Here is a 23,637-nt window from a genome sequence, read left to right on the forward strand (position 1 = left end):
TATTGCAATTCGAATACTGTTGGTAAAGTGATGAGGTTTGATGAAGAATAGAGGAGGCTACAAAATGGGATGAAAAGAGCAGAGAAGGGTGATGCCCAAAGAAACCATGAACCTCTCAAAAGGTAAAGCACTTCAGGCGGTGGAAGAGGTTATTTCAATCAAATGATGGACCGTTGGTAAGATTTGGATTGGATGATGAAATTAGCAAAACAAAGACCTTGTCTTGTCATACACTTGAAGAATCATAAATAAGGTATTTCCTCACATGCATCCACAAGATTTGGGTTTTTTAAAATTTAACATTATTGTTGAATAATGTTACAAAACAATCGTTTTTGTATTGAATGTCAAGATTTTTTTGTTGTTGTATAGTGTCTAGGCTCATGGAGGAACTGGAACATAGAACGGTTCAGGATGCAACAGAACAAAAAGAACAGTGTAAATTGAGGGGGGAGACACTCCGACAGCAGGGAGGGACAAAATAGAGGGAGGCTTGGTGAAATAAGGGATGTGGGGGAAAATGAGGGCCAGGGGAGGACATGGGGTGAACAAGATGTATACAGTCACAAATTCGATCACAGAAGGGGAAGTAAAACTGGAAACTTTGAGGGGGTTAATGGGGCTAGAAAATATCATTTTTTTGGATTGGGGACAACTGAGATGGTGGTAAACAGCTGTCTTGAAGCCCTGGAGAGAAGAATAAAATTCAAGAGAATATGGAAGTTGGTATCAAAGGTGAGGAAAAAAAGTGGTACGAGTGAGTGGAGGTGAGCAGTGGTCGATTCTGAGTTTAGGTAGTTTCACCCGAAGGGGGTTCATGGTGGACCGCGTGCGGCCTGCAGAAACCTGCAGAGGACAAAGCACGAAAAGGGCAGAGGGTGCAAGACCAGACGGGAGGTGGTCGAATACAGAGACCCCACTGATGTGTCTGCAATGTGAAAGAGATGAGCACAGATAATCCGCCAATAGTTTTGAAGGCCTCTTGGTTTCCATGTCATTAAGATGTGAGGCAGGGGTTGCATCCCATAGGGGAGAGCAGTTTCCATCAAACTGCAGATGAAGGCCTTGCAGGTAGATACAAGTTCAGGAAGGCCAAGGAAAGACATTGCACGATGGTAGACACCCAGTTGGCAACTGGCTTTGGACACCAACTTTAAATATGTAAGATAAAGCTATAATAGGCACCTGCTATATAATATATAACATTAGACCTGCTATAATAAGAAGGTACATTGAAAATTTGTTATATTGGGACTTGTCTACCCTCTAAAAATGGGAGCCCTGTCGCAGTTGGAGCATGACGTATGGCAATGGCATGATACCTCCCTACTGCTCCTAATAATCAACAAATTCGACATTTTACCTTTTCTGGATTGATCTCCAGTTGTGACCAAATAATAAACAGTTTTGCCATAATAGCACTTTACAAACATTAATAAAGAGTTGCTTCATTTCTTAACAATGGCTAAACATATTTTAAAACCATAAATTTTTATTGCAATGCAAATAGAATTGATTAATCAGAATTTGCATGCAACGCTGAATATTTCTTGACAGTTTTGGTTGCTCCACAAGTATAGATAGAAATTTTTATTTTTGTTCCCAACCATCCAGCTATAACCTGAAAGAAATTGTACACAAATATAATACAATGATAAACCATTACAAGTTGTGATTATTATATTAAAATCCATAAAACAATCAAATTATTATTATTGTTGTTATTATTTAATGATTCATGGGTTTATTTTATATAAGGGAGCAAAACATCCACGTCACATTTGCGCACAAAATAAACGTCCTTTTTGACTCGTGGATGGGTTCAAGTTTGAAAATGACGCAAAAATATACAGAATTCCTCCCAACCCTTTCCACTCTTCATGCAAAAAAAAAAATTGTATTCACAATCCTTTTCACATTCTCATTAAAAAAAATTATGCTGTTTTATTTCTCTTTAGCTGGTGTTTCCATACTGCGAATAAACTTTGCATGTTTTTACCTTTTCATCCCAATTGTCCGTAGTGCGACACTAGTGGGGAGGGGAGGGGGGGGGGGTTCAGTATTGAACTAATGTTCTTCATTTCCCCTTGCACAAAAATATTGTACATACCACTTCATTTAAACTTTTGATTAAGTTGCAAAATGTGTCACGTGGTAGCTTTGAGTCGATGGGAATAACCTATTCCAACTGTTTGTGATTTCCAAACTTCGATGATTTTGTTTCCATTTACATAAATTGCTGGTAGTATAATTTCAAGTTGGAAAATCACTGTAATTGGTGTGGTGTAGCACAATTTTAAAGCAAAAATACAGGTTCAGAATAGGTAAATAAATATAGCAGGAAAGTTTGTGAAACCATTTTGACTTGTAAGATAACAAATTTTCTGTATATTGATAGTCTGCTGCCAGTTATAATTTTATCTAGCACAGGATAACTGACCGCAGCTATCGCCAAGGCAGTGTACCATTTGCTTGCTTTTACTTCCTGAAGGGTCGTGATTTAAACGTTTTATTTATTTATTTTCAAAATACATTATTGTTCCGTTGGAGGGGATGCAAATTAGCTGATGTGTTAACGTGGTCAGTGTGTTGGCGTAGGTTAAAACATTTTTTTTGCAACCAGGAACCCGTTAGAGTGAAGTAGTCCTGTTCTTATGTGTGCTGTGAATGGCGGCATAGTTGACATATGTAGGAGAGGGGAAGGTGTAATTCATATGTGTCCCTTCTGTGACTCAGGCAAGGTGAGGACGGGGTGAGACCAGAAGTGGTTTTTGATGTGTCTGTATCCTGAATGTGGCTTTTAAAATCTCCTCGCAGTCCGCGATGGCTCGGGAGGTGCTGTGACACCAGCCGACCTGCGTGATGTCACCGCGGTAGCAATTGTGTACCACCTGAATGGCAGAGCTGGTCTAGGAGGAGGGATGTATGGGCATGGCCATTGGGGGGAGGTGAAAAAAGGGATCGCGCATGGGGAGGGGAGTCAGTAGGCACGGGGGCGGGCAGTTAGTCGGAGTGAGGAGAGCCAACAGAGTGAGAAGCCCGTTGGTGCTGGTGCAGTGAGCGAGGAGCTCACTGGCCAACTCCCCTCGCTGCCCTCCATGCTCTCTTCCTTTGTCCTGTTGGACGCTCGTTTGCTCTCTCCTGGGTGCCGCGGCTGTGGGCTGGTCCTTGCTGTTCATGCAAGAGACCTGCTCACCTTGGAGCTGATTTGATCCCCCTATCCTTTCAAAGACCTTGCCTGGCCCCCCATTGTGAGTGAATGGTTGTGTGCTCATGGTTCCCAAAGTCCATTATTTTGTATAAAGTATTAGTTTTTGTTTTATTGAGTGTGTATTTATTTATTTATTTATTACTTACGAAATCTAAAGATTTCGTAAGTATATTGATGACTTCCGTCATCTGTTTGTGTGTTTGTGTGTTTGTTTGTGTGTGTGTGTTTGTGTGTGTGTGTTTGTGTTTGTTTGTTTGTAGGCATGATAACTCGAGAACGGAAGAAGCTACCAATGTCAAATTACACCACGTGATTCAGGAGGGTGATGGCTAGCGCTGATTAGATTTTGGTCAAAATCGGTCAAAGGTCAAGGTCACAGTGAGGTCAAACATTCGATTTTTGATGGTTTGATACAGAATCATCGTAGAAACTTCTGGTTTGCTTCGCTACCTTCTCTCGAGACAGCTTTTATTAGACAAGGTCAGAGGTCAAGTTGACGATTTCGTAAGTACCAGTTTATGACTGCTTGTTTTATTTATTGCTTTGGTTGGCCATTCATCTAGGGATTTGCCAAACGTTCGCTTTAAGAAATTGGCGGGACTCGGATTTGGACTGAGGCAAATCATGCAAATTGCTCAAGCGTGATTCCCTTTAACTTGGCCATTCGCAAAGCACATCACTTTGGCATGGCGGGTCTGCATTGACACCGCCCCCCCCCCCCCACTCGGCACAACAGTAAATATACGCCCAGCATAATGTGATAACAGAAAGTACCCCTCCTCTTTCGGGAACTGAAAGGTTACTCACTAATTTGTTTGCTAAATTAATTAGTGTGTTATGTATTCGAGTCTATAATGTATTTGTTTTCAATGTGTACTTGTAATTTTATCACTTTATTGAAGCAGTGTAAAACGTCATTCCCTCAAGCCAATGCAGGCAGGATAGCCGAGGAGTATGCATGCTCACTTCTCAACTGTCCAGCTTAGGTTGGAATCTTGAAGCAGCTATAAACTATCATCCTGGTGTTTCTCAGACGAGGCAAGCCATCAATGTAAGTGCCATCCACGTACGGACATTAAATATAGGAGTCGTCTGCCAGTACGAGTTAGTCGATGTTTAAGATCCCATGGTGCCCTTCGTGAAGAGTAGGCAAATTATCGCCAGCACCCTGGTTAAATTCCAAATTCCTGCACACTCATTTGAGTGGCCTGCATTTGGAGTGGTGAGCCTGCTGGGATTGTAGCCACAGCTAGTGAAACTGCTTGAGCAGAATCGACACCATATAGAACATGATATTACATGTTAGCATATGTGCCTATACTGGTCGCTGTTCTCACTACCTTAGCTAGAAACACACCTGCCCTTCCTCTCTTGTTCCAATGAGATCACCTGCCCGTCCTCTGTGTCCCGCTAAAGATCTCCCCATATCTCTGTGACCCAATAATTTGGTGTGCATCTCTCCCGTCCATTGCAGCACGTGAGGCAGAGCTACGCCGGCTACGCAAAGCGAATGTGGAGTTTGAGGAGCAGAATGCCGTGCTAAGCAAGCATGTGCAAAGTCTGCGTGCTGCTGTAGAGCGCATTGAGCGTGATGTGGCAAGTGAGAGGAGCCACAACCACACGCTCAGCCGACATTTAGACGCACTGCGGCATGCACTCACCGCTGGCTTCCAATCTGTCCCCTTGCCTGGTGCGTAGATTCTGTATGCTGTTTAGTGTGTTTGTGTGTGTGTGTGTGTGTGTTTGTTATAATACTTGAACTTTATTATTATCCATATCAAAATCAAGAGCACTGGCTGCAATGCCATATAACAAAAAACAATAAAAAATGATTGGACAATAGGAACCAGAAAATAGTATCAAATGCAACACAATTCTCTGCAAAAATCTTATGCCACCTTGAAAAGAAACATTTTTATTGTCACATTGGCATATTTTGATAAATACAATGTTGTTATCGTGATGATGTTTTATTAAATAAACAAGAATCCATTTTATTTTAACACGTTGATTCATGAAATGTCAATATTGGTTGTGACCACCTTTCACATGCAAAACAGCAGATATCTGTTTTGAAATATCTTTCTGCAATTTCTCAAGAAATTCAATTTTTGGTTGTTCCATACATTTTGCAATGTTTCCCATAATTTGTTTTTTTTTAATTTTGGTTGTTTTTCATTTTTTTCTTCCGTTCAAAAAGTCATACAGGCCACCACAGTTTTAGGCCACCACAACTTTCCATTAATCTCTAATTTCTCTCTTGCAGGTCATATAAACCCGCACCATGCCCAAGATATCAGACTTGACGAGACTCAAACTAAGAGTTTGACACCAAGAAGGCAATTCTGCGAGAGAAACATCCTGCAAAAACAGATGTTTCCAGATGTGGCATTCAAGTAACTGAAGCATAATGAGACCGGAGAAGTTAAACATAGAAAACAGATTGGAAGACCAAATAAACTCAGCAAAACAGACACGTAATACGTAAAGATAAGTTCCTTAAGAAATGTAAAAAAAAAAAATAATAATAATTATGTGCTGAGCTTTCACAAGAACTGGCACAGACATCAGGAGTTCAAGTGGACTCATCTACTGTCAGAAGTTCTCTTGTCAAAAGTGGTCTCCATCAGTGAGTTGCTGTCAAAACGCCCTTTCTGCATAAAGGTACCAAAGTCAAGAGACTGAAATATGGCCAAAACATCAGATTTGAGATGCTAATCAGTGGGTAAAAGTTTGAAGTGACGAGTCAAAGGTTGAAATTTTTGAAACAGACATGACAGGATGTCAGAAGGAGGGTTGCTGAGAAGTGTCAGGATATGTGTCCACACTTGGCAACCTACTGTGAAGCATGGTGAAGGCTCTGTTCAGGTTTGGGCTAGTGTTGGTGACTAGAATGCTGACAAGTACAACAGATCCTAATCCGCCATGGTATTCTGTTGGGAAGGAGTCCAATTGGACATCGTGGCCACATCAGAAACTCTCTCCCCCTCTCCCTCGCCCCCTCTCTCCCTCTCTCTTTGCACCACCAGATACTCACCAGACGCTCTCTTCTCCACATCAATCCCACTCCTCACACTAATGTTACGATGAACTGTGGGGTGGACACGAAGTCAAATCTTCCACCCGGACGATCACCAGTTTAATGACGGATGGTCCTCAGAGACTGTGCATCATCTGTCGGGAAAGACAAACATATTTTCTTCGGTTTCTGATATACAGAAACTCTAATATAGTCTGTTGCCTACATCTGGTTTGTCCACCTAAAAGGATAGATGTTGAGTGATGTAACCAGGATGAACTGCTGCGGTTTTAAAACCTAATGATGTTTGGCACCAAATTTCCATCAGCCGTGAGTTTGACTCTCGCCGTGGTTTTGATTCCTCATTTCCGAACCGTGCACCAGGCCTACACACCAGTGGTGAGAAACGGGTTTATTATAATAAGCAAAAGGGGTAGGGAGAACAAGGAAGCAAACACACTGATAGCTTTTTATGCAATAATACCGCCTCACACCAACGATATCTCGACGGCTTACAACATAACTTAATCAGTCACACCATGAAGATTCAGACAGGGATAGTTCACAAGACAGAAAAAGAAACCTAGGCCCCACATGATGCTTTGGGTGTGTGTGTGTGTGTGTGTGTGTGTGTGTGTGTGTGTGTGTGTGTGTGTGTGTGTGTGTGTGTGTGTGTGTGTGTGTGTGTGTGTGTGTGTGTGTGTGTGTGTGTGTGTGTATATGTGTTCGTTTCTCTCTGGTGTCTGCCGCGTCCAATTCGCTGGGCTTTGCGGAAGTCTCATCAACTGTCCTTCTTGCCCTGTCCTCACTTGTCAACTCTTCTTGCTGCACTCCAAGCTAACTGAATTCCTCACCCTGTCCTATCCCCGCTGAACTGCTCATTCTTTCCCTGCCCCTCGTATTTATTTGGGGGGGGGGGGGGAGAGGTGAAACTTTTAGACACATTACGGTGGGGATGCGCCATGCTTATCAGCTTCTGAACAAATTTCAACACATGCCCTATCATTTTCACACAGAAACCACACACTTGTCCAAAACGTTTATTAATGGCATAACTTGTCAATTTTACACCTGTTTTCCCCTATCACCACTGAAGGTGGGCGGAGGTTATGTTTTCACCCCTGTCTGTCTGTCTGGTTTGTCTGTGAACAGGATATCTCCAGTTGTGGATGGATTCGGACGAAACTTGGTGGACAGCTTGGGTGTACGTCAATGATGAATTGATTTGATTTTGGTGAAAATCCAAATGAGAATTTACATTATTTTTTCGGTGATTCTTCACCATTTAGAGATGAGGCCAAAAACGATATATAGCATGACATCTCAAAAAGTTATGGATGGATTCGGACCAAACTTGGTGGATGAGTTGGATATGTGACAAGAACAAGCCGATTCGATCTTAGAGGACCGGATCCAGATGCGGCTCATCAGTGGGATACAAAACGTAAACAGTTCAGCCTGGCCAGAGGTATGTGCTCGACTGAGTGCCATGCTCAGCAAAGAATGCTCATGCTTAACCTGGTGTTGGTTTAGCAGTTAGGTTGTTGGCTTGGGATCCTAGGGTCCTGAGTTTAAGCCCCGTTGGCTGCTAAATTAACACCAGGGGGTTGACTCAGCCTGTCATCCTTCTGAGGTCAGTGAAATGAGTACCAGTGTAGCAGCCAAAAGGCTGCACATGAAGGGAAGGGGTATCAACGGATTTATTAAATATGGTATTGGTGTGGTGCAGGCACGATGGGCTGAATGACCTCCTCCTGCACATAATTCCCTTGTAATCCTTGTAATGCTAGTTTGCACATATTTCCCAAACAAAGGTCCTTGAGGCTTCCCTGTCTTTGTGACATCGTTTGAAAAATGAAATGTAAATGGTGAAAAAAAACAAAAACCATGACACCTCCCAACAGCACCATAAAGACGCAGAGTAGAAAAGACCTCAAATGGAGAGAGACTTTGTTTCATTTATGAATTCCGAGGCTGCAGATGGGATGCACATGTGGACATGTGTAAATAATTAGACGAGGATGAAAAAGAAATGCAAGGATAAAGACTCGTTAAGAAACACGAAGAGCGTATTGTAAGCTTCGCAAAGGGACATTAATTACAAGATTTGTTGATTTTGTGCATTTGAGAGCTGTATTGTCTGACGCAAGTTTGCAAACTATGTAAATTTGAGCTGCTGACAGCCACAGGGAAATGGATTACAATACAAGTGCGAGCTGTGCATGGGCATTTGCACTGCACCAATGTGCAAATTAATCAGAGCTGCCAAAACCGTAATGTACCGTGGGCTCGGGACTTTTTGCCGTTTAATCACACTACCCTGGCGTTGGTGCCAAAAAGACATTCCAGCCTCGGCTTTAAACTACTGATACTTTAACGGCCCCGATTATTCCCACTTCCTTGTGGGTTCGACTCTGGAACGTTTTTGGCCCGAGTCTTTCACAAACCGGTTGGCCAGGCCTGACGTTTGACTGAAGGTGACAGGAATTTAGAATTTCGCCAAGGTGCCAGATGATCACTCATCCGCATTTTGCGAAGGATAATGTGCTAATGTCCACCAACGATGCTCGCAGTCGGAACACTGAGTTTAACGTCCATCTGAAGGATGGTGCAGACATTGATGTATCACACCAGCATTGGCTTGACAGTCACTGTAATAGTTGACATTTTGTCCAGTTTCTTTGCAGTTGGGAGTTCACCAAGCTAATTTTTAAATATATTTCACCTGTCACAATCTCTTTCGTCACTTATCTCCTTTTATGCACTCTTCCATTCCATATAAACTTTCTGCTTATCCATCCATAACTTTTCATTGACAACCAAAATTGGTAGTCTTGTGGTTTTCTTTGAAGATGATTACTGCTGATATTTCTGGTTAACTTCTGATATTGCATTCTATGATTAACTCTTATTTAAAGGAGTTTGACACCATTTTTTTGAATGGTCGGCCAGGCAAATTGTAAATAAATATTTCTTATAATTAGAGGTACCTGGGATTGAGCATCGCTTTTTTGTGGGTGGGTGCCTAGGGAAAAAGTTATCTAAATTTTTAGATTGGTTCATCCATTCCTGTAAATAAATACATCTATTGCTCTACCTTTTGTATCCCATGTTCATCGATTACTCGTCATATTTGAGGTTTGCGCTACCTGCCTCATGCACTGTAAATGCATCAGTCATACATTTCTCATATTGATGGCAAATCTAGACATTGCTATATTTAAGCCTCCCCTTGTAGCATAGCGGAAGGCTTATTGCTGTTGTGGGGTTTCTTTTTACAATTGGTGCCCTCGGTTTTTAGCTCACCTGCAATGTAGTTCCAGGGAGCTTATGGGATTGCGCGTCGTCTGTCCGTTTCTCCGTCCGCCCATCCGTCCACAAACACTTGCAACTACTTCTCTGAAACTACACACATAATTTCGATGAAACTTGACCACAACCCTCATTATCTGGCATGGACCAAACTTTGTTTGTGGTATTAAAGAAATCTGGTGCCATGGGGACTTATGGGGGGTTGCCCCCCAAAATAGATATTTCCTTTCTTCTCAGAAACTACACACCCAATTCCGATGAAACTTGAATGCAACCTTCATCTCCCATGATGTATCAAAGTTTGTTCACACGATTAAAAAAATTGGGGCCGATGGGGGTCTACGGGTATGGTGGGGGAGGGGCGGGGTGGTTGTCCCCCAAAATATGTATTTTCTTTCTTCTCAGAAACTACACACACAATTCCGATGAAACTTGACCTCAACCATCATCACCTGTGATGCACCAAAAATAGGTATTTGCTGTAACATTGGTTCATTGGTACATTTTGCTGATTCCATCCCACGATGACTTCCTCCTCAATATCATTATTCTACCAGGTTAGCACCCAGGAGTATTGCTCCTATTTTTTAGGTTATTTCTCTGAAATAAACTCATGGAATTGTTCCTTGTGTCTGTCCATCCGTATGTATGTGGATATTTGACTAAAACATCTCCTCAGAAACTATCCGACCGATATGGACCAAATTTGGTATGATGCATCAGGACAGCAAGGTCTCATGTGGTTGTGCTCCTCATCTGGAAGTGGCCCCTATAAATGAGGTCAAAGGAGGGTTTTTCCCCAAATATTGGTATTTTATTCAAAAATCTCCTCAGAAACCGCCAGACAGATCCAGTCCAAACTTGGCAGGAGGCATCGGGACCATGCCCTAACCTTAAGTTGTGCTCCTCATGGCTGTATCTCCCCCAGAAAGGGGGATCACGGGCCCTCTCCCTGAGTACCTCATTTTCACTAAAACATCTGCACAAGTACCTGAGCAATACAGACCAAATTTGGTGAAATGCATCAGGACAGTAAGGTCTCATGGGATTGTGCTGCCTATCTGCATACACCCATTTAAAGCAGATAAAAGATGGGTTTTGCCCCAAATATTGGTACTTCATTGAAAATTATTTTTAGAAACTGTAAGTTGTGCTCCTCATGGCCGTATCTCCCCGAGAAAGGAGGGCCACAGGCCCCCTCCCTGGAGAAACGACTGTTCTCCCCTGTCTCCTCTCTGGCCTCGCCCCTACCCCTTGCTCTGTCTGAGATATGTCCCCCCCCATATTTCCGCAGGGTGCTCAAGGTCCGTCAGCAACCCCCTTGTGGTCAAACTACCAAAATCAAGAATCACTGCTCACCTTCATTCTTTCATTCCTTTTTTTTTTCCTGCCTTTGCAACAAATTCCCACACTCTCTTCAATCCCGCTCTTCCCTCCAGGTCTTCAAAACAACTGTTCACCACCATCTCTTGTCTTCCCCCATCCAAAACCATGATCTTTTCTACCCCCGTTAATCCACCCCAAACCCACGTCCTTCAAATTCCCTGCTTTCCTTCCAGAAAGTCCCTGTAGTGTCCATCTTGTTTATCCTGTGTACTCTGACACATCCCTCTCCCTTCCACAGATATAATGTGTCTGTTCACCACTGTTTTGTGCTTCCCTCTCCCACCCCTCTTGTCTCCTACTCCCCTTGTTATATGTTCTGTGTGTTAGCTCTTATACGAGCCTCGACAGTGTATCTATTAAATAAATAAACCATGCCCTAAACCATGACCATGCCCTAACCCTAAGTTGTGCTCCCCATGGCTATATATCCCCTGGAAAGTGCTGTATATTCAGCCCCAAGTAGAGGCTGAAAAGGGAGGTTTCACCTCAAATTCAGGTCATTTGTTTAAAATTCTTCTCAAAAACTGACAGCCAGCCAGATGCAGACCAAACTCTTCCTGAAACAAAGGACCATTCCACGAACTTAAGTTGTGCTCCCCATGACTGTAACACTTCAGGAAGGGGGCCCATGGCCCCTTCCCCCTAATCCATCAATTTTACCCCGCCTGTTGGGGAAATAACCGCCAGTCTTTCACGGGGCTATTTTTATTGGTATCACAGAGTTTCCTAGATACCCAGGAATACTAAACCACCATTATAAATTTTTTGTTCGACCTGTGCTCTCAACACTCCAAATTTTTAAACTGCATTGATTTCTGAGCTGTTTGATAAAAGAAAAAAAACTGAGAGGACCAATTGTATCTGCTGCTGGGACTTTTGGAATGAAAATTGTGCATCAACAATGTGAATAGAAAGTACATGGGGTTAACCTATTTTTGTCCGTAACCTAAATTAAGGTCATGGCCTAATTATAGTCATTTAAGATTTTTCACCATAACTCGAAGTTGTCATCAGACCGAAATTTCCCTCCAGATAGCCAAGAGCAAGTCGCATTAACACTTGATTTACATCATACCTCTCCAGGTTGAAAGTCAAGGTCAAATAACGGTCTGAAATATATATATTTTTTTGTCATCACTCAATTTTGTCAAAGTCGAATCTCGAAGACTGCTTGGCCTTCCAAGATGTTTTTGCATCATAATATGAATCTGCACCGAAGTTGTGCACCTGTTATTTGATTTGTGTCCTTGACCTACTTTTTTTCGGATTGTGACCTAATTAACAAAAAACACCTTTTTTGGTCATAGCTTGGATAATTTTCCTCTGAAGTTCATGCTGTGAGTTTTATGGATAGACTGTAGATGGGGACACATTTTCTTTGTCTACACTCTATCCCTAAATGGTCAAAGTCAAGGTCATATGGTGGTCCGAACAAAATATGGCTGTCATTGGATCATCAGCCAAGGGTAAGTCGCGGGCGATCGCCAAGGGTAAGCCTCTCCTGGTCGGGATGTCTTATCCTTGGCAGATATCTTGTTCAACATGTGAGTTTGTGATGACAGTAATTTTGAATCGTGTTTATTAAATTGTGAGGTGAACCCTAGGTATGTTAATTATGTAATGAGACCTAAACTTAAGAGAAATGAAAAAACCTTTTTGTTCTTTGGAGTTTCGAAAATTATTACTTTGACCTCTTTCCATGATATCTGTGACCTGATGCAGGTACAGGGGAGACTCCAACACCTGAGACGATCGACTCTTACATGAGCAAGCTCCACAATATCATTCTAAGTAGCCCCGGGGAACATGTGGGCCTATTGCCCACCATCCGGCAAGTCATCAGTCGCCTTGACAGGTGCGTTTGTGCAGACACATGTTCGCAATTTATAGGGCATATCTTTTATGACCAGGCTTGCACCGTTGAGTCCTAATGAATTCATCTAAATTCATTCGAACATAAATTTTGTCTCAAGGTAACAAATCAATTGTTCTGATACATTTTTATCTGTTTTTAAAGATGTCTCTCTTGTCACATTAGACTGCTCAAAATACTAATACTGGCTATAAAAAATAAAAGTAAAAAAGATTATTTTCCTCGATGGTGTTGACAACTACAGTGGTCTGTTCCGTTTAAAAAATCTAGAGAATAATTTTCTGAGAAAAAAAACAAATGATAGATGAGAGGAATTTGACATACTGCTGCAGTCTTTTTATTTTTTTTTATTGCTTTAGATATCTGGCGAAATCATTTTTTTCTGATAGTGGCAATTTTGAAATTGCAGAGTGCATATTTATCTACATTTGAATCATTTAAAAACGGGATTTTATTTTTGGAGTTTGATAAATGATGAAATATTGAGAAAATTGGATATAGTAGGATTTTTAGGAAATTATAGGAAAAAGTAGGCCTGATCGTGGCTTAATGGTTAATATGACTGACCTAAGATCTCAAGGTACTGAGTTTAAGACCATGGTCGTACCATAAATAACACCAGACAGGTTGACTCCACCTGTCATCCTTCCGAGGTCGACAAAATGAGTAACGGATCAAGGAAAATGAGCCATTCGAATATCTTGCGTCTGACTGATGAGCTGCCCAGGATTGTATCTCCTAGCCAATGAAACTGCCTATACACCTAATGGCTGAAAGGAATTGTTATTATGGGAAAATGATGAAGAAACAAATTGGAGAAAACTGGGAAAATAATGGAGAAAATGAGATGAAATGAGCAATAAAATGGAGGGAGAAAAAGTGATCCAGAACACAAAATGGTTTAGAACATATATTAGAAAGTACAAAAATAAATAAATAGAGAAGTAGAATTTTATTTAAAATTTTTTTACAGAAGAAAATGTAAATGGCTGAAAGAAATAATGGAAAAATGAGGGGGAAAAAAACAAAGCCTCCTTGCTCTGAAACCTGGTGGTGCCTTGCTAAGTCTGTCTCCAGGGTATGCTCCCCTTCCATCCCTTCCCTCACTTCAAATGTCACCACAACCGACTCCACTTGTGAGAAGGCCGAATGCCTCAACTCTGTGTTTGCTTCAAAATCTCGTGTCCCCGACCGCTCCTGGACTCTGTGTATTTTGCACCTGAGAAGGTGGATTGGTTTTTGCAAACCTCGACTCTGATTTGCCAACTGGACCAGAAGGTATTGGTCCAAAAAATTGCCCTCCTGCTCTTTTACCTCCTCTCTGCTCTTTTCACCCTCTCATTTGCCCATGGTCATCTTCCATTGGAAATCAGCCAATATCACCACATGAAATAAAAATATGCAAAATTTTATCTGCAGACCTATCAGCTTACTTCCAATCATCAGCAAGGTCATGGAATCCATTATTGCAGTTAATATGAAATCCTTCCTTTTCTCCACTGGCCTCATCTCGGATCACCAATTTGGTTTCAGACCAGGTCGCTTCACCTTGAATATGCTGCTTCTACTCGCCCAACAATGGATGGAGGCCCTCAATGTCAGACATGAGATCGGGCTGTCTCTCTTTTCACGTATATCGAGCTTTCGATACAATCTGGCATCCCGCCTTGCTTTCCAAACTCTCTGCCTATGGCATCCAACTCCACTCTTGGCTTATCACTGACTTCCTCTACTCTCATAGCCAACATGTGGCTGTCAATGGAATCCTTTAATCTCTTCTCCCTGTCAAACCCAGAGTGCACCAAGGCAGTGCTCTGGGCCCAGTCATATTCTTGATCTTCATAAATGATCTCTCTGACTCTCTGAAAAATCCTCTTTATGTATTTGCTGATGACTCCACCCTCTGCTGTGACATCCCTCATCCTTCAGCTACACAGGCAGCAGCCTCTTCCCTCTATTCAGTCTTTGACAAAATCACAAACTGGTCATACACTTGGAATGTCTTTCAATCCTGCCAAATCTCACTCTCTATCTCCAAAAGGACCATCTGACAAACCCTCCTGTCTACTTTCTTCACAAACCTCTTGAGGAAGTTCACTCACTGAAACTCCTGAGTCTCACTATTCGCCATGATCATTCTTTGTCAAACAATACTTCAAAGTTGGCCTCCTCCCACATTCCTCCCCACAACCCTTATTTGTCCAAGTGTCCTATTTATCCCTTCAACTCCACGATTGTACGGATCAGGACGCAACAGAACAAAAGGAACAGTTGAGAGAGGGAGGAAACACCAGTGTCCTCACTCTTCCACAAGCCTTGACTCTGTGTCTAATTTTTATGCCTCTGCTGACAAAGTGGCCAGTGGCATTATGTGTTCGGATTGTCCGTACATCCGTCCATGCTAATTTTCTCTGTTTTCTCTGCAACCGCTTATCCGATTGACACAAAATTTTCACTATAGGTGCGTCTACTCATGTAGAATGTTTTATTTATGATAATTGTGACGTAATAGGTCATGTGTTGTGGCAGCCATGTTGTTAAAAAAGGAAAAACTTTGGACCTGTGTACCTCAGAAACTGCTCCAAGGAAAAAAAAATTGAAACTTGGCACATGTGAAGCACTCACCATGAGAAACAAGTGTGATATACACGTTTTTTTATGTCATACATGACTTTGTTATGCCGTCATTGCATACATCGAATACCTTATCCGATCGGTATGATAAACTTTTAGGGTCATCTCGGGATAAATTGTGTTGGGGGGGAGGGAGGGTTGAGGGGGGGGGGGTTGATGACGTCATCAGTTGTGTGGTTCGGCAGCCATATTTTTTTAAAATATAAAAACCTTCAACTATCTTCTCAAATGGCAAAACTTTACAGGTATGATCAACTATCCATGAGGAACAAAAAGTTCACCTATGACATCATGGGTCAGATGGTGTGGCAGCTATGATATATATATTTTTTTTTTGAAGAATAAAACCTATAAAAATCTTCTTCTCCAGAACGGCTTAACAGATAAAGGGGAAACTTCACCGACATTTTCCTCAAGCCTTGGGGATACCAGTGTGTTCACATAATTAATAGGTCACCTGGTCTAGTAACCATCTTGGATTGAACAGAAATCTTAAAAAAATTATTTCTCTTGAACCGCTTCATCAATCGACGTGAAACATCACAGTTGTGATCTAGTAGTCATGCGGAATATATCGTTGCAGTTCTGTGAAACCGGCACTCCTCTTCAGCAATGGCAGACAACATATTGTGGTCCCGAGACAGTTATTTCATAAATAATCTGTTTTGGATAGCCCTTCCCTTATGTCTCGTGGGTTGAATGGACAAAATGCGTTGTGAAGGCTTTTATGCAGGTCTTGTATCCCATTCTTATTCTCTTATTTATTTTATTTTACTTTATTTCGCACACAACCACCTCTCCTTCATGCATGCATGCACGCCACAAACCAGAATGCACAGCGACAGCCTCATTTGCATATACCGCAGCAACCCCGTTCAAACTACATGCCATTTCCCAACGGACATTTCATTCCAGCCTTTGAAGTACTCGGACCCCAACACTGCAACATCCCCTGCAACCACCACAACGCCTTCCCAAAATTCCCCACGACATCAGATCACAACTCAAGCTCGCCTTCACTCACTGTTGACAACACAATCTCGACAACCGCCATAACCATCACAAACTCGCAGCACTGCAACCGCAACTCCACCACTGCTGCCATTGCTCAACTGCAGTCATCATTAATGACCACCACCGTCTTTAGGGACCAGCAGGGATGAGGAGGCACGTATTTTTGGTGGGAAATCCTCGCCGGGATGGGGCCAACACAGTGGTTCGAGTCCACGTGCCAATGGCGCGGGAAAACACCGCCCCCGCTGGACAGTTGGGGGGCAGGTTCTCATCTGCCCCCCCCCCAATGTCCACTTACCCGCCCTCCTCGAATCTGGCCTGGCCTTTATTGTTCTTGGAGTCACGGAGCGGTGGAACGGAGAGCCAGACACCAGACCGAGCGCCACCTGAGCCGTTAAACAATTACATGCACAGACCTCTTTACACTCACGTTGAGTCTATTCCGCTCACACGTTCTATCTTTTGTTTCCAAATATCCCTGACACATCTTTACACCTTCCTCTCTGCCTCATCTGCCAATCATTTGCACCTCCCCACTCACGCACAATAGACACTCCCAGTTTTCTTCCCTCCTCCCCCCCCCTAAGCAACTGTGTTTGCCCTGGTCCGTCGGCCGTGCCAGGTACCATTTGGGTCATTCACATCTCAAACTTTGTCTCTCATCCCTCTCTCGCCACTCTAATTTCCTCGGGTGTGTGTCTGATGGCACCTGTTGTTAGTGTAAAGTTCAGATTGTATAAGTTTCTATCGGATTGGCTCTGCCCTGTGTCTTTATCTTGTGAATAATTGCATTTCTTTTGCCGCACCTCATCAATCCTTGCTTTCCCCTGCTGTACACATTGCTTAAACCTTTTATTGTGCCACAAGACCTTTTCTCACCTTAATAAATACATTGCTTGAATTATAAATGTCACCAGCTCATTCTGTATTTTCTTCCGTTGGTCCAGTGTAGTCTGCACGTTAGTTTAGCCGGGAAGTTCTACTCCACCGATTTGGCTTTTAAGAGCCAGTGAGAACTTGGCAGCTTTGCTTGGCTGCACCCGATACAGTAAGTTTAATGCAACTACGCATCGAGGGCACAAAACGGTCAATCCACTTGGTATCACGCGATGTCGTGTAACCCTTCCAGGGTTGGCAGTACCAATTTGGAATTCGTGGTTGTCTAGCAGCCCGCCAGCGCACGGAGTTTCTATACACGGTGGCCTCAGGACCGGGCGTTCCGGAGGGACCTGAGTGCTTCCCCTCGTGGCAAGCCTCAAACCCCGGATCTGCAACAGTTTTAAATTTCAATCTGATCAGACGCATGGCCTGGCAGCCAGAATTATTTAATAGTTTGAATCCGAGTTCAGGGATTTAAATGAAACTTACTCCAAGTATGTGTAATTATGTAATAATGTGGGTGGAGGAATATCTGGCGACATCGCGGCATTAGAGTGACCTAATTTTTCATTATTTTTACAAATCGTCCAGAATGTAAGATGAGTTAGAGCCAACATATTTCCCTCTTATAGTGGGGCGGCTTAGCCCAAATATTTAAAAGAATTGTGCATGTTGTGATACAAGCACCAAATTTGGCACAAATGTACATTAATATGTTGCGAACATTTTCAGATATTGGGCCACTTGAAATTCTCTCTTTATGTCCGCCATATTGGATTTTAAAATGGCCGCCACTTGAAATCTACATTTGCTATTATCTCTGGACGTAATGCAGCCATTGACTTGATTCTGGTATCTAAATGTATGTTTTTGGGGGCAAGGAATCCAATGGAAGTGGCCATGATCCGGCACTCACACAGTGATCCAGCACTCACACATGATCCCACACAGTGGCCATGATCCGACACTCAATGGACGTCGTGAAGAATGCTGTGGAACACCTGAATCCTGGACAGACACCAGTGGTCACCGTTGATCAGCCACTGTTTGCTTTGGCCAAGCAGATACAGTGGAAGTGGCCAGAGAGCTATGGTGAAGACCAGATAGTGATGTTTGGTGGCCTCCACATTGAGATGGTGGCACTGAGGACACTGGGGGACTGGCTGAAAGGGAGTGGTTGGGTGCAAGCACTTGTGCAAGCCGAAATTGCGACAGCAGGGACAGCAGACTCATTCCTGCGAGCATCCCATGTCTTGCGCACAAGAAGAGCACATCAAGTGACTGCAGCAGCACTGTACATCCTGCAACACCGTGCCTACAACCACTACTGTCTGGGAGAAACCAGGGATGCAGAGGACCTTCTGGAGTTTGAAGACTGGTGTTGCCAGAGAGGAGAAGACATCCCCCAGTTTCACTACTGGGCAACCGTGCTGGAACTAGAACTGTTGGTTCTAGTGTATGTGCGTTCTCTCAGGCAGGGGTCGTTAATGATGTACCTCGATGCTCTGACAGAGCTGGTCCCCTGGTTCCATGCACTGGATCACACCCACTATGCTAGGTGGATTCCAGTGCACCTGAAGGACATGGCCGAACTCACCATCAAACACCCAGAGGTAGCCAGGAAATTCAGGGAAAGCCACTTCACTGTTCAGAAAACACAGAGGGTGTTCTCTTCAATCCCGATTGACCAGGCACATGAGCAGAATAATGCCTGCATCAAAGGAGACGGCGGAGCAGTTGGGCTCACTGACAACCCCAGTGCCCTACGTCGCTGGATGGTTGCGGGACCAGAAGTTGCCAGGGTGATCGAAGAATTCCAGGATGGGAACCAACACTGGAGACGGCAAACAGCAGACACACGTCATCCTGATCAGACGCCAAGTGTACAGGCCTCATTTGTGAAAGATGTTCGCTCTCTCGTCGGTGTCATAGAGGAGATGGGCAACCCATTCGAGGAGGAGAGTCAGGATGTAGTCAAACTGGACACAAAGGAGATTGCAGATCCTGCTGCTGTGGAAACCGTGATGAATGCCAAGAGGATTGGCCAAGAGCAGTTCGAGGCTTACACCAGAGAGTGTCTGTTGGACAGAACAAAGGCAGTGGACGCACCCATTCCTCGTAACAAGCTGAAGGTGTTCAGCACTTCCACTCCAATAAGCCAGAGTATAGGTCAGCAACAGCTCGCCTCCATCAAGAATGACCGTGAACTCTTCGCATGCCTGTACATTGGCTGCCAGACAAGGGATGGAAACCTTGAGGAGTTCTTTTGTCACGAGAATCAGGCATGTCCTCCTGCATTGTCTGATGGTGGAAGCCTCTGCACTGGTACCAAGAGTGATCTCCTCACATGCTTGGAAGAAGTCTCCGACGCAAAGACAGAGACTCCTGTCACGACCTGTATTGTGCTTGATGGAGCAGCCATCGTCCAGATGCTGAAGCCGGCTTCATCAAAGACCTTTGAAGAGTTTGCACAACAGATCTTCATCACATATATGTCCACGAAGCTGCAAACAGTGTCACGCCTGGATCTGGTCTGGGATACTTACCTTGCTGATTCACTGAAAGGTAGTACACGTGCAAAGTGGGGACAAGGTGTGCGGAGACGTGTGGTGGCTGCCGCAGCCATACCAGGAAACTGGCAGAACTTCCTACGAGTGGACAGCAACAAGACCGAGCTGTTCAGGTTCCTTTCAGCAGCTCTCATGGAATGGTTTGACCAGGAGGACAAGCAACTCGTCATTACTGATGGAGAGGCAGTGCTCAGCAAGCCACTACTGCCAGATCTGACCTCACTCGCCCCATGTAACCATGAAGGAGCTGACAGTCGGATGTTGCTGCATGCATCTCACGCAGTCCAGCATGGACACCATGCAATACTCATCCGGACTGTAGACACCGATGTTGTTGTGCTGGCAGTGTCCCTGGCACAGGAGTTGCAACCAGAAGACAAACTGTGGCTGGCATTCGGAACAGGCCAGAGTTTCCGATACCTAGCAGCACACGAAATAGCAGCTGGATTGGGACGAGAGAAGGCTCGTGCACTGCCAATGTTCCACGCTCTAACTGGATGCGACACTGTGTCTAGTTTTCATAGACATGGCAAGAAGACTGCGTGGGCAGTCTGGACGGTACTGCCAGAACTCACTGAGGCGCTGCTGCTGTTGTCCTCTGCACCTCGTGACATACCAGATGATGCAATGCGCATAATCGAGAGGTTCGTGATCCTGTTGTATGATCGAATCAGCAAATGCACAGACATTGACAAGGCCAGGAGGAAACCCTTCGCAAGGAAGAACAATGTGCAGCTCATCCCTCCAACGAAGGCAGCTCTGGAGGAACATGTCAAGAGGGCAGTGTATCAAGGTGGACATGTGTGGGGTCAGATACTGCTGCCAGCACCAGAGCTCCCTCCACCAACCAACTGAGGTTGGTCAAGGATTGGAGAAGGACAGTACACACCTTACTGGACAAGGCTAACTGAGGCAGCTCACAGCTGCATTGAGATGGTTTCTTGCAAGTGCAAGAAAGGGTGTGTGAGGGGCTGCAAGTGCAAAAAGGCTACCCTTCAGTGCACAGCCCTCTGTGTGTGTGTGAAGGGGACTGCACATGACGATGAGTCAACAACATACATGTACTTGTGGCAATGCTGAACTTGTTAACATGACACTGTTTATGTACACGTATCTTCAGTTCCGGTATATACCTAGCCTCAGATACCAGTACACCTAGCCTCAAATACTAGACCATGTAGCATGTCAGTATTATACCGAAGACATTTACAGAACTAAGACATTCTTTTCAAAGTATTGTGTTGAATCCAATATTTGCCGAGATAATTTCCAAATAAAATTATATAACAGACTGTGATAGATAATATTAAGTTCAAAATGGTACCATTGGATTCCTTGCCCCCAAAAACATACATTTAGATACCAGAATCAAGTCAATAGCTGCATTATGTCCAGAGATAATAGCAAATGCAGATTTCAAGTGGCGGCCATTTTGAAATCCAATATGGCGGACAGAAAGAGAGAATTTCAAGTGGCCCAACATCTGAAAATGTTCGCAACATATTAATGTACATTTGTGCTAAATTTGGTGCTTTTATCACAAAATGCACAACAGGTTTGCTATGCTACTCCACTATTACTGGGATCCTTCGTTGTGACAATATGATTCTGGTTGCTTCTAAATGACAGAAGCTCTTTTGACCTTTGACCTCTGACCTGGACCATTTTATACTTTTTTTTTGAATGTTTTATCACCTTCTATGAATGATGTTTGTGCTTTCTATTACTGTTATGAGGGATAAGTAAGATATGGTTTGATTTGAGATGAGATCAGATTATTGGTTTGATGAGAAGAATTAAGTTGACCATTAAATAAAATATATTTTCTTATTTCCAGCATTGTGACACAAGTCCTGTTTTTACAAGCAATAATTACTTCATCGGCCTGTTCTTAATAGTTGGGTATTAGGGTCTACAGGCGGCTATGTGAATCCGGGGTGTGGTTTATGTTTTTTGAGTGTGTTTACATCCAGGAGCAGCCTGTAGGCATTTGCAACCCCCATATTCTTGAGTATGTTACATTGACCAATGACTTACTTTTGTTTTCCAGTGAGAAGTTATGAAGAATGCCAGCTTGAGAAAGCATTTCACACTTCCATCTGCAATTATCCTTGTGGTTAACTTTTAAAAGAACTATTTTTCTTTCCATGTATTGTTCTGCACCTTGACTGCATTTTGTCTTTGTCTGTCTTTTGCTGCCTTCTGACATTGTTTCCTCTTCATCTTCTTTGGGGTGTTCCTCTAAAGTATGATGGGAAGTGAAAACATCACCCGTCCCCAACTGTGACAGATGAAACTTGGCACAGATTTTGGTCCCTTTTCTACGTAGTTTGCAACCAGTGGTCACACATGCTTCCCAGCAATGGCTGATCGATTCCTGATGCCAATTGAGTAGAAGTTAGAAGTCGTGTTTTGGGCTCTGAAACTTTTTTTTGTCAAAAGGAGAAAAGCTTTTGACACCTACCTTCCCCCCTCTCCACTCCCTCATATTTAACTTTTTCATGCTGATTTCAAAATAATACTGTCGACAAATATTCAAGAGGATGAAATATCAATATCTTGTTCTTATGACACGTTTACAAATGCCTCTCTACCAGCAAGATGTGCCCTTCGGGGGCTTTTAATGTGACCTGAGCACTTAGCACAATTATGCTTGGCATCTGCACTGGCTTTTTTGGTTTTTTTCCTTGTAAAAAGATTTGATTATATATGAGTGCTTGTTCCACATTTGGATGATCATAAACAGAATGCTGTGTCAAATGTGATGACGTTCCTCAATCAGAATGACCACCAACCCGTGAGGACACTCAAAAAGTTATAAAGCCACAGTTTTGCTATGTTGGATTGCAGCATCGTCCAATGATGTTAAGGAAAGACCCAAAGAATACTTTTGTTTGTTCGTTTTTATTTCCAGAGCCCCTGGAACTCCTTGCTAGTCGAGATACGGTATTCAGGTCATCTGTGGGCAATGGTTTGAAATATTTGTTTTCCGTATTCTTTTTTTGTGTTTGTTTCCGAGTCACTTGTTTTTGTCCACGTTCCCTGAAATGTAGGTTTGGCATTGCAGAATGTTCCACATAAAAAGATGCATAAAGTGCTCTGACATGGGATGCTTTCCCCGGTTCCACCCCCGTGTTTTGGGACCTTCCATTCTCCTCTATCAAGAGTAACCAATAATGGTGTGAAAGCAACGAGCACCGCAGTCATTACACTTTTGCTTATGATTTATTTTTAATTTTTTTTTGTAACAGAAGGGAAAGCGGTAATTATTGTCTGTTTTCATCCATTGTCAAACTGCTTTGTGATTTATTTTGGCAAATACTTAATGTACAAATGAATTGCTTGCCTTTTCAGATTTTTTTTGTTTTGAACTAAAACTTTTGTAAGATGAATCGACTCGTTTCCTTGTAATGATATATATATATATATATATATATATATATATATATATATATATATATATATATATATATATATATATATATATATATATATATATATATATATATATTTTAACCTCTTTGTGTTTGTTCGGCATTTCCACTCCACAAACAGCTGTAAATGATGCTAAGATGTAAATGACGTATGCCAGCGTACTACGACGTATGCCAATGTACTACGACGTATGCCAGCGTGCTCTTAACGTATACAAAACTTACCCATAACGTATTTGACGTGTGCCAGCTTGGTTCGGCAAATTTTTCATACGTCGGCATACGCTGCCTAAAACGTCAAGGTG

General features: G+C 43.0%; 1 protein-coding gene across 2 annotated transcripts in view; it reads left to right on the forward strand.

The window, feature by feature from the left end:
* Positions 1–23,290, forward strand: part of HMG20A (high mobility group 20A) — a 96,243-nt gene extending 72,953 nt beyond the window's left edge. For both annotated transcript variants that reach the window (XM_085891089.1, XM_085891088.1), the window contains 3 exons: positions 4,686–4,901; positions 12,651–12,783; positions 21,949–23,290. In XM_085891089.1, coding sequence (XP_085747215.1) covers positions 4,686–4,901; positions 12,651–12,783; positions 21,949–21,961 — 362 coding nt within the window. In that variant the 3' untranslated portion in view covers positions 21,962–23,290. The remainder of the gene's footprint in view (positions 1–4,685; positions 4,902–12,650; positions 12,784–21,948) is intronic.
* Positions 23,291–23,637: the final 347 nt, after the last annotated feature.

Source organism: Eptatretus burgeri, chromosome 8, assembly GCF_056783735.1.
Source record: "Eptatretus burgeri isolate ZD-2024b chromosome 8, Ebu_testis_v1, whole genome shotgun sequence".
In the NCBI taxonomy this organism is placed as follows: Eukaryota; Metazoa; Chordata; class Myxini; order Myxiniformes; family Myxinidae; genus Eptatretus; species Eptatretus burgeri.